This window comes from Phaseolus vulgaris, chromosome 9 (assembly GCF_051622355.1).
Source record: "Phaseolus vulgaris cultivar YP4 chromosome 9, ASM5162235v1, whole genome shotgun sequence".
NCBI lineage: Eukaryota > Viridiplantae > Streptophyta > Magnoliopsida > Fabales > Fabaceae > Phaseolus > Phaseolus vulgaris.
This window is the reverse complement of record NC_143506.1, coordinates 22,524,273-22,544,127: the sequence shown is the minus strand read 5'-3', so window position 1 is coordinate 22,544,127 and position 19,855 is coordinate 22,524,273. Positions and strand designations below refer to the sequence as shown.

At 33.6% G+C, this 19,855-nt stretch overlaps 3 protein-coding genes across 5 annotated transcripts; 2 read left to right on the top strand and 1 right to left on the bottom strand.

The window, feature by feature from the left end:
* Window positions 1–4,039: 4,039 nt before the first annotated feature.
* LOC137821639 (uncharacterized) lies at window positions 4,040–8,055 on the top strand. 2 transcript variants are annotated; one of them, XR_016515840.1, is made up of 3 exons: window positions 4,068–6,106; window positions 6,399–7,000; window positions 7,383–8,055. XR_016515840.1 is itself a non-coding variant. In XM_068626322.2 (2 exons), exons 1-2 carry the CDS (start codon window positions 4,198–4,200, stop codon window positions 7,841–7,843), a joined length of 3,264 nt encoding a protein of 1,087 aa, XP_068482423.1. In that variant the 5' UTR covers window positions 4,040–4,197; the 3' UTR covers window positions 7,844–8,055. The 2 variants fall into 2 exon arrangements, 1 of the variants encoding a protein (XP_068482423.1); XM_068626322.2 differs by having other exon boundaries at window positions 4,040–7,000.
* A 4,115-nt stretch (window positions 8,056–12,170) lies between these two features.
* LOC137821450 (Thioredoxin superfamily protein) lies at window positions 12,171–15,555 on the bottom strand. Of its 2 annotated transcripts, XR_011082801.2 has the most exons (11): window positions 15,181–15,500; window positions 14,997–15,062; window positions 14,447–14,527; window positions 14,288–14,341; window positions 14,138–14,206; window positions 13,498–13,560; window positions 13,291–13,373; window positions 13,135–13,200; window positions 12,958–13,040; window positions 12,818–12,866; window positions 12,171–12,358 (listed from the first exon to the last, which is right to left on the bottom strand). XR_011082801.2 is itself a non-coding variant. In XM_068626046.1 (10 exons), exons 1-9 carry the CDS (start codon window positions 15,409–15,411, stop codon window positions 12,998–13,000), a joined length of 756 nt encoding a protein of 251 aa, XP_068482147.1. In that variant the 5' UTR covers window positions 15,412–15,555; the 3' UTR covers window positions 12,684–12,866; window positions 12,958–12,997. The 2 variants fall into 2 exon arrangements, 1 of the variants encoding a protein (XP_068482147.1); XM_068626046.1 differs by lacking the exon at window positions 12,171–12,358 and having other exon boundaries at window positions 12,684–12,866; window positions 15,181–15,555.
* An 855-nt stretch (window positions 15,556–16,410) lies between these two features.
* Window positions 16,411–19,294, top strand: LOC137822297 (uncharacterized). Its single transcript, XM_090295670.1, has 4 exons — window positions 16,411–16,545; window positions 16,632–17,665; window positions 17,882–18,857; window positions 18,938–19,294. Exons 1-4 carry the CDS (start codon window positions 16,411–16,413, stop codon window positions 19,292–19,294), a joined length of 2,502 nt encoding a protein of 833 aa, XP_090151796.1.
* Window positions 19,295–19,855: the final 561 nt, after the last annotated feature.

The following is a 19,855-nucleotide window of genomic DNA, read 5'->3' as shown; positions in this document are numbered from 1 at the left end:
TCTCTTTGCTGTTTCTCAACAATTATTTCCCAACATAACACACGCAGTTAAGACAAGGTCACCTATAATAATTTACTATATTCATACTCATTATCTCAACTCAACCCTTCTCTTAGACCAGTCAAAATCCCTCTAGCTACACCCCACCATGGGGTGTGTACAGACCAAGAAAATACAAATAATTAAAGGAGCTGCACAATTTTCATTTTCATGAAAAATTGATAGTTAAATTAGATTTTATAAGGAGTTACATCCTTTTAGTTGGATTTGGAAGAATGTTTGTGTTAGGAAAAAAGCATTCATACAATGCATCTATATCTTCCTTTGGGAAAGTCGTGTGCTGACTTTGATGATAAGGAACAACTTTATGAAATAGAAGATGATTTTGAGATCTCTCCATGCAGGTATAACAGAAAAGGTTGTAGTTATGTGGCTTCTGTAGTTACTTCTGTGTTCCTCATTTTTTAATTAGGTGCAGCTACTTGGATTCTTATGTCAAATTAGATGAACCATCACTGTGGTAATTCACAGCAACTCTTGTCACTTCCACCTAAAAGAAAAGGAAGAATCTAAAATAGAACTTCTGTTACCTCATTCAAATATGTATATAGCCACTTTCTGATCACTGTCTGCTACTACCTTTACATATGTATATTAACAAATATTTGATCTTATAGATGATATCTAATTATAACAGAAACTGTAATTACTTTTTTATTTTTTAATAAAATACCATTCACATTTTCTTTCATTTTTAAACATACATGCTTAACTTTTTCTTATATTCTTAATAAAATCCCACTCGCTTATTTTATTTTATTTTCAAAATATAATATTGACTAAAAATTTAAACTAATAAGAATAAAAAATCAATATTTTTTTTATAAACACAAAATAAGAATTTATTTTTTATAAATACAATACTAAAAATATAAGTGAGGTGGATGTCATTTATTAAAAAAAAACATGAAGAGTGTGTCATTTAATATAATTTTAGAGGAGGTAAGTGAAATTTTTCTTTAACAACATTTTAAAAAATATATAATACATAAAAATGAAGTTAATTAACTAGATACCAAATGACTCTGAAATTATATGAAAAGTTACAATTTGAATAAAAATTCTTAACTCAGCAGTTGGATAAATGAAATATAGTTTCTATAGAAAATTGTGTAACTAGAAATTGTGTAATGGCGAGTTGATAAAAATGTAAGACAACCAGAATAAAGAATAATATTCCTTATAGTTCCATTCAAATTTGATATACAAGTTTATGGTTTTCCTTTTCTTTTGTGCATGTTGACTACATACAGGGAAAATAGATAAGATTTCGGACCCCCACCTTGCAGGATTGCTAGTTACATTTAGGTTTCAAAGTTTAGCCACCTAAGAATGTTCTGTCAAATTATAGTAATATTTGCCTTTTTCTATAATTCTATTGTCCAAATTTGAATCTCACTACGAAGTAGCATATGCACAGGACCAGTAGACACTGAAAAAGACAATCAAGATATTCTATTGCATAGAGCTTATATATTCTTCCATTAGATCTACTTATTTCTAATTCATCTGTCATCTCCTACATACTTCCTTAGGTTAAATTTAAAAGAATTTTTTTAAATGATATTCATACTATATTAAAAAATGAATTTTAAATCTAATTTAACTAATAAATTTATAAAATGAAATTTATATTTTATTATATACCGTGAAATATCATTGTTACATAGAAGAGAAATGTTTAGATTTCATAAAATTCATACTTCTTAGGTACGCTTGAATAGTTTATTTTTAGATAAGTAGGTGTGTACTTCCTAAAAGCTCTCTAAAACAATAGTAAAAAAAACCATAATTGTTTAACCCCTCTCATGATTGCACAATCATGATAGAGTTGCTTAAAACTCTTCACACGTCCAATAATGTCACAAAAAATTTAAATGTTCGAAGAAGTTTTCTTTGGAATAGTGGAATCTTTAAGAACTATAGATCTAATAATTATCGCACAACTCAAAATAACTGATTTTTAAATTTATGAAAAATCACTACAGATGCTATCAGTAAATATGTAGTGATAAGGATTATGGCAAGGGAGGTTAAATAATGCACAACTAAGTGTGTTATGTTTTTTATCGGTAATAATAAATAAATAAATTTGGATTATTTTAGGGGTGAACCAATTCTTATACAACTCATCAAATACAATCCGTCAACATAATACTAACTAAACTACTCTAACACCAATCAAATTACTCTAAAGTAATAATCTCTAAAACCAAAAAACCAACAAGCTTGAACCAAATTTAAATCGAATTTGGACAAACCAAAACTTCAAGACACCAATTTGAATAAGAAAAACATGCAGATGGAATTTTAAGGAAATTTAAGATCAAACCTTCAATTGAGTAAGGGAGAAAGTTTCTAAATGATCCACCACTCCATCTTTAAAGATGACCTTGTTCCTAACACATAAAATCTCACTAACCACCGCAATCCAAACATTCCCCAAGACCAAATTAACATAATTATGTGCATTACACATGTTAAACTACAAGAAATGGGAATGAGGGTTAAGAGGATCAATCGATTTTAACCTTAACCACACATAACAGAGACTCCACACAATCCAAGCGAATCGACAACCAAAAAACAAACGAGAAGAAGTCTTCTCTTTTTCCCCGCACAAGCTACACATAATAATTTTAACCACAATCTCACGTCTGACCAAATTAACTTTGGTTGCGATATTGTTTTCCAATACCTTCCAAGCAACAAAATGGGCCGAAGGTAGAACTTTAATCCTCCAAAGAGCCTTAAATAATTGCAGATGTTTCCCTTCAGATACTCCTCCTTCTAAAACAACATAGACAGACATAACCGAAAACTCTAAACTTCTGACATCTTTCCAAGTCCACTTAAAAACTTTTTCCAAATCAAGCACAAAAGCTTGCACCACTTCCAAGAACTGATTGACTTGATTCTTCTCCCAGACAAAAAGACTCATTCTCCAAACCAAATCCCACTTCCACCCATTGTTAACTCAAGTTCCGCAACAATCCAACGAAGCTTCTTTAGAAACACAAAGAGAGAAAAAACCTTGGGAATTTACTCTTTAGGTCTTCATTACCCACCCATCTGTCCTCCCAAAACTTAATAGACTTTCCATTACCAACTTCCCAAACAAAGCAGTCTTCGAAACTCCTACCCCAGTCCTCCAACTTCCATATCGCCTTCAAAACTCTCCACCAAAGGAATCTTTGTTGTTTAACCCAACCTTTTTTCAAGCTTCTCCATCCTCTGTATATAGTCTCTAAGGCCTCCTTTCACAAACCACCCTTATTAAAACCCAACCGCCAAACTCATTTACTTAATAAGGCCAAATTAAAAAGCTTGATGTTAATAATACCAAGCCCACCAGCTCCCTGACACACACCTTATCCCAAGAGGCCCACACGATTTTCCTCCCTTCCGAACCCCAACTCCATAAGAAATTCCTCATAATATTCACAATCTTTTTCAACACTACTGAAGGTACCTTAAACATGAACAGATAAAACAACGGGACAGGCGAGAGAACATACTTTATCAAGTAGATTCTTCCTGCCAAAGAAATGAAACGACCTTTCCATTTTCCGAGTCTAGATTTAATTCTTTCAACCACGCCATCCGAAACAACTTTCCTCTTATGACGCCCCCCTACTGACATACCCAGATATTTGAAAGGTGTTTTCATCACTTCACAAAAGTATAACTACAAAACCCCCCAAATCTCAAACAAATCAACCCTTACTCCTCCAATACTACTTTTCAAGAAATTCACCTTTAAACCAGATGTCAACTCAAAACATCTTAAAATAACATTAATGATTAACACACTTTTAATATTTGCTTGAGAGAAAAACAGTGTATCATTACCATATTGAAGCATATTAACCTTGATTTGCTTGTACTACGTCGTCTTCTGTCTATGATGCTTCTAATTTGTCTGTTTCTTTTTTCGGCCTTCGCTGTAAATTCACCTCAAATATAAAAGTAAAACAGTGTTTAAAGATTAAGAACGGCCTACATCTTCATCAGTAACTTAAATGGAGATAAGAGACTTTGAATATCCAACCATGGTGCTAAAGAGGGCATAGTAACTTGGAGACTAGTGCTGCTATGTTTGGATGAGATACAACAGTAGCAGAACACCACCTCATCATGTCAAGCAATGCATTAACTCTTTTTATCTTGTTTCTTAATATCTCCTTGTGTCCATCCATCTCTGCTCTGAACCAGGAAGGCCACTCTCTCCTGTCATGGCTTTCAACCTTCAACTCCTCCAACTCTATCGCTGCCTTCTCTTCATGGGATCCGACCAACAAAGATCCTTGTACATGGGATTACATAACATGTTCCAAAGAAGGGTTTGTGTCAGAGATCATAATAACATCCATAGATATGCGTAGCAGCTTCCCCACGCAACTCCTTTCTTTTGGTCACCTCACCACTCTTGTCATCTCAAATGGAAATCTCACTGGTGAGATTCCAGGTTCAGTGGGAAACTTGTCCTCCTTGGTAACTTTGGACCTTAGCTTCAATGCTTTGTCAGGAAGCATTCCAGAAGAAATAGGAATGCTATCTAAGCTGCAGTTGTTATTGTTGAATTCCAATTCCTTGAAGGGTGGAATTCCAACTACAATTGGAAACTGTTCAAAGCTTCAGCATCTGGCACTTTATGACAACCAGCTCTCTGGAATGATACCTGGAGAAATAGGCCTGTTGAGGACTCTTGAAACTCTCAGAGCAGGAGGAAATCCAGGTATTCATGGAGAAATTCCAATGCAGATATCAGACTGTAAGGCCCTTGTTTTTCTGGGACTTGCAGTTACTGGGGTTTCTGGGGAGATTCCACCAAGTATAGGGGAGCTTCAAAATCTCAAGACACTTTCAGTCTACACGGCACATCTCACAGGTCGTATCCCAGCAGAGATTCAGAACTGCTCAGCCTTGGAGGATTTGTTTCTGTATGAAAACCAGCTTTTTGGAAACATTCCTTATGAAATGGGCTCCATGCAAAGCCTCAGGAGGGTGTTGCTTTGGCAGAACAATTTAACTGGCTCCATTCCAGAAAGTCTTGGGAACTGTACAAATCTCAAGGTTATAGATTTCTCTTTGAATTCTCTGGGGGGTCAGATACCTGTGACTCTCAGTAATCTACTCTTACTGGAGGAGTTTCTTTTGTCTGATAATAGTATTTATGGAGAAATACCTTCCTATGTTGGCAACTTTTCCAGGCTAAAGCAACTTGAATTGGATAACAACAAATTCTCCGGGAAGATTCCACCTGTTATGGGGCAACTGAAGGAACTGACCCTCTTTTATGCCTGGCAGAATCAACTGGATGGAAATATACCAACAGAGCTATCCAACTGTGATAAACTTGAAGCACTTGATCTTTCACACAATTTCCTCACTGGCTCCATTCCAAATGCACTCTTTCATCTGGGGAATTTGACTCAGTTGTTGCTAATATCAAACAGACTTTCAGGTCAAATTCCAGTTGATATTGGCAGCTGCACCAGTTTGATTAGGTTACGGCTGGGATCAAACAACTTTACTGGTCAAATTCCACCAGAAATAGGTCATTTAAGAAGTTTGAGCTTTCTTGAGTTGTCAAATAATCTACTCAGTGGAGATATTCCCTCTGAGATAGGTAACTGTGCTCATCTAGAATTGCTTGACTTGCACAGCAATGTGCTGGAAGGAACCATTCCTTCCTCATTGAAATTCCTAGTTGGTCTTAATGTGTTAGAACTTTCAGCAAATAGAATAACTGGAAGTGTTCCTGAGAATTTGGGCAAGCTTAAATCTCTAAATAAGTTTATTTTAAGTGGAAACCTTATCTCTGGTGTGATCCCAGGGACACTGGGGCTGTGTAAGGATTTGCAGTTGCTGGATATAAGTAACAATAGGATCACTGGGTCTATTCCAGATGAGATTGGTCATTTGCAAGGATTAGATATCCTCTTGAATTTGAGTTGGAATTCTCTTAGTGGCCCCATTCCAGAGACCTTGTCAAATCTCTCAAAACTATCCATCTTGGACCTCTCTCACAACAAGCTCACAGGTACACTCACTGTACTGGTTAGTCTTGACAATCTTGTGTCTCTAAATGTCTCCTATAATAGCTTTTCTGGTTCTCTTCCTGATACAAAGTTCTTCCGAGATCTACCCTTCTTTGCATTTGCTGGTAACCCTGACCTTTGCATTAGTAAGTGCCATACAAGTGAAAATGGCCAAGGCTTCAAGTCAATGAGAAATGTTATTGTCTACACTTTCCTTGGGGTTGTTTTAATTTCTATTTTTGTTACTTGTGGAGTAATTTTAGCTCTCCGTATTCATGGGGGAAACTTTGGCAGGAATTTTGATAGTGATGAAATGGAATGGGCTTTCACTCCATTCCAGAAAGTAAACTTCTCCATCGATGACATTTTAACAAAGTTGTCTGAATCAAACATTGTCGGAAAGGGTTGCTCAGGAATTGTTTATCGCGTAGAGATTCCAACCAAACATATTATTGCAGTGAAGAAGTTATGGCCAATAAAGAAGGAAGAGCCACCAGAGAGAGATCTGTTTACTGCAGAAGTTCAGACCCTTGGATCAATAAGACACAAGAATATAGTGAGACTTTTAGGATGCTTTGACAATGGAAGAACTAGATTGCTCTTGTTTGATTACATATGCAATGGAAGTTTGTTTGGACTGCTTCATGAAAAGAGATTGTTCTTGGATTGGGATGCCAGGTATAAGATTATACTGGGAGCAGCTCATGGTTTAGAATATCTTCATCATGATTGTATCCCTCCAATTGTCCACAGAGACATTAAGGCTAACAACATCTTGGTAGGTCCACAATTTGAAGCTTTTCTTGCAGATTTTGGTCTTGCAAAACTAGTGAGTTCCTCAGAGTGTTCAGGGGCCTCTCATACAGTTGCAGGTTCTTATGGATACATTGCTCCTGGTGAGTATAAAAGCTTTTGTCATTCTAAAACAGCAGTTCAAGTTTGACAATGCCCGTTTAAGAAAACTTTCAGTCTTACATCATTCTTTTGTTAAAAAGTCATTAAAAAACAATTGCCTTTATACTTTAAGACATTCCTTTACTCTCTCTTTTGGTACTTAATCTGCTTGTGCACACTTTGAGACACTTGTTTTTTATTCTTAAATTAGGTTGTTCTTTTTCTATAGTAGTGTCCTGAGACGTATTAGAATTTCGAGCAATATTCTACTTTAATCTTTTCTTATTCTTGTTCGTATCTTATGTTCATTTTGGATCATTATCCCTATTGCATTGTGACTACTGATGATGACTAATCACCACAGCATTATCTATCAAACTGCAGAATATGGATACAGTTTAAGGATCACAGAAAAGAGTGATGTGTACAGTTTCGGTGTTGTACTTCTTGAGGTTTTAACGGGGATGGAACCTACTGATAACAGGATTCCAGAGAGTGCTCACATTGTCACATGGGTTAGCAACGAAATCCGAGAGAAAATAAGGGAATTTACATCTATCCTTGATCAGCAACTAGTATTGCAGAGTGGAACAAAAACCTCTGAGATGCTTCAAGTTCTAGGAGTGGCTCTCCTCTGTGTGAATCCATCACCAGAAGAAAGGCCTACTATGAAAGACGTAGCAGCAATGCTCAAGGAGATTAGACATGAAAATGATGATTTCGAAAAACCAAATTTTCTCCATAAAGGCATGGTTGCGAATCCAAAAGCAGCAGTTCACTGTTCAAGTTTCTCCAGATCATGTGAACCTTTAATTATAGAATCAACATCTTCTTCTTCTTCTTAGCCACCAATTTGATTACTAGATTTGTTAATTTCTTTTTTTTTCTTCAAGTCACAAATTATTTGTATAGATTAGTATTAATTATACGGATTTGGATCCTTATCTTTGGGAGATATGATCTTGTTAGAAAGAGAAAGGCACAAACATAATTGGTGGATTCTACAACCACGGTGGCTTTTGTTTAATAAAAATTATGTCTTTCTCTATTCAACGAAGACCACATGTCCATATCCTTTTACTCAAGAACAATATGTTATATCTTAAGGCAATTCCACACTACACAATTATGTTCTTTCTGTAGATAAAGTCGAGTTAAAACAAGGCAGATAATTCCAGAAACTTGCATTTCAACGAGAATAGAACAGCGTTTTTGCAATGTAGTTTCAAATTGTTACTTGTATTGCACTAAAATCCATGAAGAAAATGCTTTAGGACTAGTCCCACTCACACAATCTAAGAACCTGCTTTTGCCGACAACAGTGGCAGAAGTAAACAAATTAATAGTGGTACCGTGCCTTAGAGCTTTGGTTCAATTAACCTGGGCAATAATGACTTCTTAGAGAAGGAAGGAGGCTTAGCATAAGAACAAAGCTTTCAAGGGACTGGAGAGATGGGCCATTGAAAAGCAAGAGTTGACAGTGCCTTCTTTCCTGGCATAAACCTCTAAAGCGCAAAATTATAGAGAGAAGAGAAGCACCTGGACCACAACCCTTCATAAATGTTCCCACCAATTATTTGTGTAGAGATAGAGATAGCTCGTGCCCATGTCAGTGAAAAGAAGTCCTTGCTTTTATTCATGTGATACCAGACCATCCTTGGCCCACAGATAGTTTCATACATCTTATCTCCCTTGTTACAAACCAAGCAACCATCAACACTAAACTCTATATCAGAAACTTAATATATCTAGTTCTTTTTCCCAATAACAAAATACTTTTCATAGTTCATTCAGTTTATGTCATTTCATTTTGTTACCTTATATAGTTCTCTTTGGATGAACCTCCCCATGACAAGAAAATGAATCAAAGATAAGTTAAATGTATTTTAGATTTAGAGAAGTTAAGTAACAGATATTCAAACACGAGAAAAATTTGATTTATTTTGATTTCTTATTTTTTTCTGTTCTCTAACTGCACAATTTTGAAGGCTTCCTTTTGTTTGATCACAAATCCACGGTCAACCATTGGAAACAAACAAACTATAGCTATATATAGCAACATAGAAACATAAGCATCCAAGAATTTTTTCACTGATGGATATTGTAATGACAGTAAGATAATATGAAAATGATAAATGAGGAAATATAGAACTGAGTACATGAGCAACAAAGAGAACAAATGGAGAACAATAAACCATGATTGGAGGAAACAGCAACTGGAGACAGTGAGAGGTAGACACAATGAATCTAGTCAGGAGGACAGAACGGAGTAACTACTAGTGTGTTTGTTTCTTACAAACACACATAAATTAACCCTACGTTCATTACATGTCAGGATATATAAGAGCTGAAGAACTAGAAAACAGTCAAATGGTGAAACCATATGGTTGAAATACAAGAAACTTTCAGAAGTCAAGGTGTGAATGCTTCTAAACAAAAGTTCTGATTTTATTCAAGTGCCTAATGGTGCAGCCAATAATGTTTCTTTCATCTTTGCTTGTAGTTCTTTATACTCTTAGAGGATGGTCTGGTTTTTTGAAAAGCCTGAACCAAATTATTGATGTTGTGTTTGGATTGAGATTATGATTTGTTGGAGAGGAGAGGGAGTAGATTAGAGAAGATTAGAGAGGATGTGTGAGGTTTTTTTGACTGAGAGATAATAAAGTAAATTTCTAAGGATGATTTATTGAGATTTGTAAGTGATATGATAGTTATGAGAGAATTTAGAATTTATTTTAAAGGTATAAAATGTAAGTTTACAAATTTGTCCTTGTTATTAAAAAATATTTTAATAATGAGTTATGGTATATTGTTTTTTAAGTTTGAGTTAATTATTTTTTGTCTAATATATAATAATCATAATTACTCTTATTTTGTAATAAAAAATAATTTTGTGTTAAATTTAAATAAATTTATTAAATATATTAAAATTTATGAAAGTAAAAATATTTATTATTATATACATTTTGTTATTTTGTTGATATTATAATTATATTTTATTATTTTTATTTATAATTATATTTTATTATTTGTATTTATAATTATATTTTATTATTTATAATTATAATTATATTTTATTATTTTTATTTATAATTATATTTTATTATTTTATTTATAATTATAATTATATTTTATTATTAATATTATAATTATAATTATATTTTATTATTAATATTAATATTATAATTATATTTTATTATTAATATTATAATTAAATATTTTGAAAATTATTAAATAAATTTATCTAATATTTCATTTTGTATATTGTATATATATAATTATATTAATAATTATAATAATAATAAAATAATTAATATTATTAATATTTTAAGGATATTAAGGATATTAATGTAAAATATTCATACCCTACGTGGACATCAATGGACATCTTTCCTGATATGTGAGAGGACAAAAAAATTCGTGTAATTCTCTTTCCAATATGCACTCGCACCTTCAAACATGTTGATCTAAACAAGAAATCCTCCCACTCCATCCGCGATCCAAACACAACATAAAATTTGTTTGAATTTTTATAAAAATATACTTTTCTCATAAAACAGACTTGGATTTTATTGAAGTGGTTTGAAAATGTTTTGAACCATAAATCAATTTGAAAAATCAGTTTTAAAAGTTATTTTATGTGAGCTTAGTTTTTTTGAAATAAAAAAAAGAGAGTGTAATTTAATTTTAAGAAATATAATTTATACCCTAATTCATATAATATAACAACATTTTTATGCCTATGTCTCGTTCCTCAATTTATTACATATTTAATGATAGAGAATCTGCATGCATTACTCTTTATTATAATTTTTAAAAAAATTATTACATCAAGATTGTCTAAGTATAATTTCGTGACCTTAAAAAAAGCTATTCAGTCACAGTTGAAAATAATACATTTTCTCCGAACTGAATTATCATTCCCATTCCTAAAAGATATAAGTATTATTTTATTGGTTTTTGAAATCTTTTAGTGATATTTATTTTTCTAAAGTTTTCTTTTGATAGTAATTTACTTCCGTTAATACTTCTATTAAATTATGTCTATCTCTCCCTTTAAGTCTCTATTTGACTCTTTTTTTTCAGTTTAACAAGCATTATCATTTAAATTAAAAATGTAAGAAGATAAAATTACGGAAGTAAGGATTTTCGTCGTTAAAAAATACAAACACTAGCACTTCCTTAAAATAAGTAAGTTCCTGTAGTAATTGATAATGTTAAATGTAATCTATTGTAAACATCATAACCAAGATAAAGTACATTTGTCTTACTCTACATATGTAATCTTAAAAGAACACATTTAGAAAAATAAGCATCATCGATAACTACTAAATCTAATTTTGAAGAAGAAAAAGAAAGTTGCAGAACAATTGTTTAAACTTTTTTTTTAAGCTATTACAAATGTGCATTAACCACTTAACTCAAATCATGAGTAACAATGATGGAGTTTTACATAAGAGATGGGATATAAATAGTTAGAATAAAAGAGTCTCATTGGAATAATGAACTCTAATAATCTCTCTTAAGCCTTTATAGTTCAAATGATGATTTTTAGTCATCCATTTTGAAGAAGTTGATTTCTCAAGCACCTAAAGTGTGATCTTTAATTATCAATTTTGAAAAAAGATCGTATCTAGGAGATCGACAAGTCCCTTAAATACATTTTAAAAATCGTTGTTCAATATCCCGTATATTGCGAAAATTCTTCTCTTATAAAAAAATCAGAACTTAATAAGAAAAAAAAGATTTTTTTTACTGATTCAAGGAGAAAGAGATAAAAAGCTTCATTCAATAAAAAGTTACCAACAAATAATAACAAAAAAATATTGTACCAACAACAATAAGCCACAAGAACAAACCTACCTATAGAAATTTGTTTTGAATACTAAGTGTTGGTGCCTATATTTTCAAAAACAAAAATAATAACTTCGCTGATTTTATTTTATTACGGTTTTAATTAAAATGATAAAGCGGGAAAAAAATATCAACATACCAACTAACTGAAAAAATAGACATAGTTGAACGGAATTTCTAACTTTATTTAAAAAAACTTGGAAAAGTTAAATATCTCTATAATTCTTTTAATAATCAATCATATTGTTTTCGTGAATTATAATTCACTCATTTTCATCATAAATTTTTTGTTGTGCTAAACTAATAACAGCAGAGATATAAATTGTAAGTAAAGTTTTTGAGGTAAAGGAGACAAATAGACAAGGGTTGTTGAATAAAAAGGTGGAAGCAAGGTTAGTGGAGGATGATAATACAAGTAAATAATTGTAGAAAAAAACAGAAGGAGCAGAATATCTTGGTACTTTTTTGGGGTCCATGACTTGGTACTTTAAAGTTACTTCGTTTCCCTGTTTCATCACGTGAAAATGGTTAGGCAATTTACATGTTATGATGATCTTCAGCAACTGAGGAACTTGGAAACTGGAAAGTATCAATTATGAGACAAATCACACGGACACCCCATCATCATTTCTCAATTATGCATCCAAAAAAGATGAGAAAATTAATGATTTTATTTTATATGTATACTTTTAGAGTTTTATTTTCATATATTATTACTGTCAAAATTTGTATAAAGCCAATTGATTAAAAATGACTCAACTTTTAAAATTCATATTTTATCTTACAAATTATATCAACAGTGATATATAATGGATAGATAGTACATGGGCATTTACTCTTACAAAATATCATAAATAACTTATAACAAAAGAAAATATGATAGTATTTCCAGGAGGATTGCAAAACAAAGTTCATGACATTATTACAATTACAACCTAAGATACAAAGAACAATGACACCCGAACCTCGTTTGACCGAATGGTGTTTCATTGAAATTCTAGGTGAAGAGGAACACTGAGAAAATAATAAGCAGGTGTAAGATTGTAATATGGTTAGTGACATTACATAAAACATAGCAAAGCCTGAAAAAGAAACTTTAACTCACCGAACAGTATGTTTTGAACAAGATAATTACAGTTTATTGATCAAAATTTCTTCCCTGGGTGCCACTTTATGCTGCATCCAACACTTCATACAAGTAGAAAAACGACATAAATGTAGCATAGTCATAAGCTTGAAAGACCCTCAAACAATTTAAAGGACAAGAATATGTAGAAAGTACCTCGGTTTTTGCACTGATGGTAGCGGTTGGCCACTAAGAACACGATCTATTGCCAAGCTCAAGTCTCTTTATATAGAAATTTAAATGGTTACTACTGCCAAGAAATAAAAAAATGTTGAATGATTGTCAAATGCTAATTCAATATAAGAAACCAACCTTCCAGTGACTGGTATATTATTACTTGGCCGTGAATCATCAAATTGGCCATGATAAACCAGCTCAAATGGCCTTCGACCAGCCTGTTATTAATTAATAGAAATATGATATATACAATGACACTTGAGGGTTTAATTTAACCCCTAATCAAAATCATGCTGATCAATGTACAGTACAATGAATAATGATGGTTGTAATTGTAATTACCTTTTTGAAAAGGAAAAATTCTGGAGTACAAACAGCTCCAAAATCCTGCGCAACATCCTGCGACTGCATAAAAAAATCTATCAAATATCAGTGTTTAACCAAATTACAGACAAAGCTTCCATTCAATTTGAGTCATTGCTATCACAAAAGAACTTCCAGTTTTAGTATAAAAATGTTATAGTGATCTGGAAAATGCATAACTTCTAAAACATTCTGAATTGAACATATGGGTAATAATAATAATAATAATAATAATAACAATAAAGTATTGTCATTCAATATCTGGTTCTGGTATTCACATTGTGAATTAAAATATTCAATGAAAACAAAAACTTGGCCGCCACCTAAGGAGTCAATAGTATAACCCCCTCCCTCAAGGTTGTTTATAACACTTCTATATGAACATATGTTCTAATAAGGATAAACAATCAGATTGACCTCCTTGTTTTTTCAGATGGTCTTATGGTTTTAGGTTTTAATGGCAGAGTTTGGATAACATTTATTTTAAGCAGTAGGTTATTTAGGTTCATCATCCCAGTATCAACATGATATTCACCCCTAAGGAAAAAGATTATGTCATTAACCGTTGGTTAAAAGGAGTCCAACTCAGATAATGTTACTAAAGGATATAAGAAAATACCTCATCATATAGGTATGGGAAAGGATATTTAAAGAGTTTAGCATCTTCTGCCATGAATTCTGGACCATCCTGTGAGGCACAATTCTAAGTTGCACAAATCATTCAATACTTTCAATGTAGCTTTATTCCAGGATATGAAGGTACTAGAACCTGGGGGTGTGTGGCTACGGAATTCGAAGATATAGCAATAACAGCAAGTCCTTTCTGTACAATGAGGAAAGAATATTCTTATAACATATTTTACTTGGGCAAGTCCAACCTGCCACTGAACAAAGTAATATGTTTCTTCCCGGTAATTGATTTGACTACCTCCATAAAGAATCTTGTAAGCTTTACAATGTCTTTTTTCAGGTGCTTAACGAATGGACAGTGGTTGCATAGAAACATAACCTGCATGACCACAAAAAATAGGAAGGTGAGCAGGGTCTTACTTTGCCCATTGCCACTAAATTAGAACTAGAGATTATCGAAATGTCACCAAATTAGCAACTACAGAAAGGTCTTACTTTAAGCATTGTAATTTATAAGGAAGAACAACAGAAAGTTCATAAAACTTTAGCCACAAAAATGTTTTCCCTCAATTTTTGGTGGCTTGTACGAACGAAGACATAACCATCCCATAAGCAAAAGGGAAATTACTCACTTGCTGGTATTATTCTGCAATATCTACTTTAATGAATTACTACATTAATATAAAACTTGCATGAAAATGCTAACACTTGGAGAGTTAAATAAACTCTTCTCAGTTACATATTAAAAACTCCAAACATAACATAAGAAAAATGAACAATCAGTGAAGTGAGCAAATCAAACAAAGCTGACAAAAGGCAGAAAGAATGAAGAGTAAGTGGCATCCTACCAGTAGAGCTGGATATACTTCAAAATCTTCTAATGTCCAAACCTTCCCAGTAAGGGGCTCCGGAAGCTAATACATTTTCAATCCATCAAAAAAAAAATTAAAAGTAAAGCATGTAATAATTACTCCATTCCATGTTTCAAAGAACAGAAAAAACAAAAGAAGGTGGAGTGGGGAAGGTTAAAACCTCGAATTGCGGGGCCCTGAAGCCCAAGGTAACACCTTTGGAGTCGGTTCTAGAAGCCCGAACAAAGAATGTTGTTGGGGATGGATTTCTTTCGCGTTGAAAGCGAAGGTGATGAAAACCCAGTTTTGGAACAGAGCATGCTTGTGAGAATGAGCAGGCAGTTGCAGAAGAACCTAACTGCGGAAAAGGTGACCCAATAGAAGACACTTTCGGCCTTAGTCTCAATGCCATTGCTGTTATACTCTTGCTCCAACATTCACCTCAACCTCAATTCTCCATCATCATCGATGTCATCCTCTTCTTCGTCATCCTTTCATTGTTTTCTGGTCTTCGTTTTTTCACACTCATAATGGGCCTATACTGTAATGGATCATCACTAAAACCCAATTACTATGGCCTTTATATAAAATAAATATATGACTGGGCTAAAATATTTGGCTTTATGGCTTGGATTCGAGTGCTTCTTCCTGCACCTCCATCCCTTCTTCAGCCACCCCCATATACTTTTAAAATTCCAAATTTGCCCTTCAGTAAAAAAAGATAAAAATAGAAAATTTGTTTTACTTTCTACTCATAGTGAAAATGAAGAACGAAGGTGTTTGGTCTTGGTGTTTGGTGCTTGTTGCTTGCCGGTGGTGATAGTGGTGCTTGTGGTGGTAACCGTGGAGGTGGTGTTGTTGCTGTGGTGGGTGGTCTTCGCGCTCGTCCGTTCGTAGGTAAGTCTTCGTGCTTTAAACACATTTCTCCGGATTGGGTTAATCCGCTAGATCACCGGATTGTATAATCCATGCAATGAATCCACCCCTATAATCCGGAATGTTTTCACAATCCGTAAGACAACATTAAAGTGTTCCGGATTAGTTAAAGCTGGGGTAAACCGGATCCGAAACAAAGATATTCACTTTTCCAGATTGTGTAATCTGGTACATTAAAATGAACTATGGATTACGTAATCCGGAAGTCATTTTAGAACTTTAAATATGACTTACGGATTATGTAATCCGAAATGCAATTTGCTGTTTTAATTTGACTTATGGATTAAACAATCCGGAAGTCACTTTGAAGTTGTGAAATGCATTACGGATTATCTAATCTGGAAGGTACTATTTTACTAATGGATTACACTATCCGGAAGGGTAATTGAATGTTGTTTTTATTTTGCATACTTGTTTGAATTTATGAAAATTAGAATAAAATAGAAATTTATGTTTTATGAATGAAGGTGTAAGTATGGACATGGAGGTTGGATTGATTACAAAAAGATCGGATGAAGTAGAAATGATATATATGGAAGAATTAATGAATTTTGTGCATCAACATGAATTAGTTGAAGAGGATTATGGTACTCATTTTACAACAGATGAGGTGAATAAAATTTCATTCTATTTATGTTTATTGCTTTATAATTTGAAGAAGTGTTTTTGTAATATTGTTGGAATAACTTTGTGTAGGTTTTTCCTTCGCGAGAAGACTTACTTGAATGGGTCCGTAGGGTTGCTTATAGACTTGGTTTTGTTATTGTCATTATTAGGTCTGACATAGCAAATGGGAAGCAAGGGAGAAAAACATATGTCTTGTTAGGTTGTGAAAGGGGGGGTAGTTACAGAAAGTATAAGGATGGTTTGGAGGTTACTGTAACTGGTACTCGAAAATGTCAATGTCCCTTTAAATTGCGAGGTAAACCTATTGGAAAGGGTCAAGGTTGGGTACTTAAGGTAATATGTGGTACTCATAATCATGATTTGTATGATACATTAGTTGGTCATCCATATGCGGGCAGATTAAAAGCGAATGAACATTCCATGCTTGTTGATATGACTAAAAGCATGGTTAAACCGAGTAGCATACTACGTACTTTGAAGGAGAATAATGAGGATAATATGACAACAATAAAGCAAGTATACAATGCAAGATACTCATACAAGAGATCAGTTAGAGGACCACGAACTGAATTACAACAATTAATGATGTTGTTAGACCGTGACAACTATCTTCACTGGAGTACGTGTCATGAGTCTTCCAATATTGTTAGTGATATTTTTTGGACTCATCCTGATGCTGTGAAACTTTTGAATGCATTTAACATTGTATTCTTGATGGATACGACTTACAAAACAAACAAGTATCGACTGTCTTTGCTTGAGATTGTTGGTGTGACTTGTACAGGTTTGTCCTTTTCTGCTGGTTTTGCATTCTTATCTAGCGAGAAGGAAAAGAACTTCATATGGGCACTACAAAAATTTAGATGGTCACTTTTGACATCGCATGTGGGGCCTGAAGTCATTGTTTGTGATAGAGATCTTGCTTTGATGAATGCCATCAATATTGTGTTTCCTAAAGCAAGAAACCTTCTTTGTCGGTTTCATATCAATAAGAATGTTAAAGCAAAGTGTAAAATGTTGGTTGGTTCTGTCGAGGCTTGGGAAGTTGTGATGGATTCATGGAGGACTATCATTGATTGTACAGATATTGCTCAATTTGATGAGTTTGTTAAAAGTTTTGAAACTATTTGTTCATCGTGACCATTACTTGTTGAATATGTGAAGAACACATGGATTATTCCGCACAAAAAAAAATTGTAAAGTGTTGGACAGATTCATTAATGCATTTGGGAAATACAACATCAAACAGGTATATCAATGCCTTTACTTTGTTTAATTCATTATAACGTCTAATTGTTTTATGTTTTATACTTATACAGGGTTGAATCAGCTCATTGGTCTTTGAAACGAATATTACAAAATTGCATGGGAGACTTGTGCTCATGTTGGGATGTTATCAAGCATGTTATTATACTTCAACATAATGAAATCAAGGCATCCTTTGAAATGAGTCTACATGTGATAGGACACACATTCAATGTGCAGTTGTACAAGATGTTGGTTGGCTTTGTATCTAAACATGCTTTGATTCTCATTGCTGAAGAGTTTGATCGGGTCAATGATGTGGGGTTTGATAGTGAATGTTGTGGATGTGTACTTAGACGGACTCACGGATTACCATGTGCTTGTCAATTAGCCAGATATGCTATGGGTGTCATTCCTCTTAGTGAAGTTCATGTTATGTGGACGAGACTAAGCTTTTCAGATTTATCTGAATGTGATTCATCATCTGAGTTGTCAATTCAACAAGAATGGGATGTCATTCTATCCCGGTTCAAACAGGTTGACATGTGTGGCAAAGTGACAATTAAAAACAAGTTGCGTGAAATTGCCTACCCAGACATGACAACATTATGTGCACCACTTAATGTAGTCAAGACAAAAGGATCCCAAAAGAGTCAAACAAACAAATTTCAGAGGTCTACAAAACGCATCCCTTCATATTTTGAGCATGTAGATCGCATCCATATTGTAAATGATAGCTCATCATCTTTGAAGACTCCTAAGGGAAAGGTTAAGGTGACGGCCAACACCAATGCAATTCCCATGCTTAATCAATTTCATCCGAAATGTCACCCTTATATTTTGGATGTAATAGATGTTAAAGCAGATGAACATTGTGGGTTTCGTGCTATTGCCTCCTTGTTGGGGATGGGTGAAGAGTCATGGCCACTTATCAGAATGGATTTATTCAAAGAAATATCTCAGTGGCGTGAAGAATATGCAACATTATTAGGTGGTCATCAACGGGTAGAACATATCAAGAGATCCCTACTAGTGGATGAGTTGTCAGTGGTAAGTGTATATTCATAAGAGTCATGTGCATTGATTAATTGAACTTGTATGCTATCTAATTTCATTATTGTATTTTGCAGGCTAGTGTTGACAAATGGATGACAATACCGGATATGGGATACTTAATAGCAAGCAGATACAATATTATCTTAGTTTGTTTGTCTTTGAAACAAAATATTACTATTTTCCCATTACGTACTGCACCCCCTACCGATGTTGGTCTACACCGATTACTATGTATTGGTCATGTATATGATTCACACTTTGTGCAGGTAAAAATGGTTGATGATTGTCCCATACCTACCGCTGACATTTTATGGTGTACACATTGTTACCCAGAGGCAAGGTTATGGTCATCATATTACGTTGGTAGGATGCAATCTTTTACCCAATTAATTAGTATTAATCCGACATATGTGAACCTTGGAGACGATTGATGTAGACATAATTTATAATGTGGGGTTCTTATTCATAATTTATTACTTAACTTTTGATTCATAATTTATTACTTCATTTCCGATTCATAATGAATTCGTGTTTATGTCAGATAAAAATAAAATAGCAAACACTACAACATAAAGTTATTATTATTACAACATAGCAAACACTACAACCATATTGTACACATACAAAGTTATTATTATTACAATCATGTAATAAAACAAAATATCAACGACGTCCACAAACATTACGTGATCGTCTAGTGTACACCGCCCCGTCATTTGTCACGCTTCGGGCTAAATGCAGTGCTGCCTCTGTACTCTCATATGCGTCAGTGCCTTCAGTGACCTGACGACAATCTATCATGCGTTGGAGAATACTAACAATGCGCCTAAATATACCCTGCACCAACTTCAAAATAAATTAAACTTCTCAAATATATTGTTTAATCACATAACAATAAAAAAAAACTTATCGAATGTGCACGCTCATCTTGAGACGAGAGACCTGCCTGCTCAGCATTTGGACTACGAAGGCGACGATGCGGTACAACAATG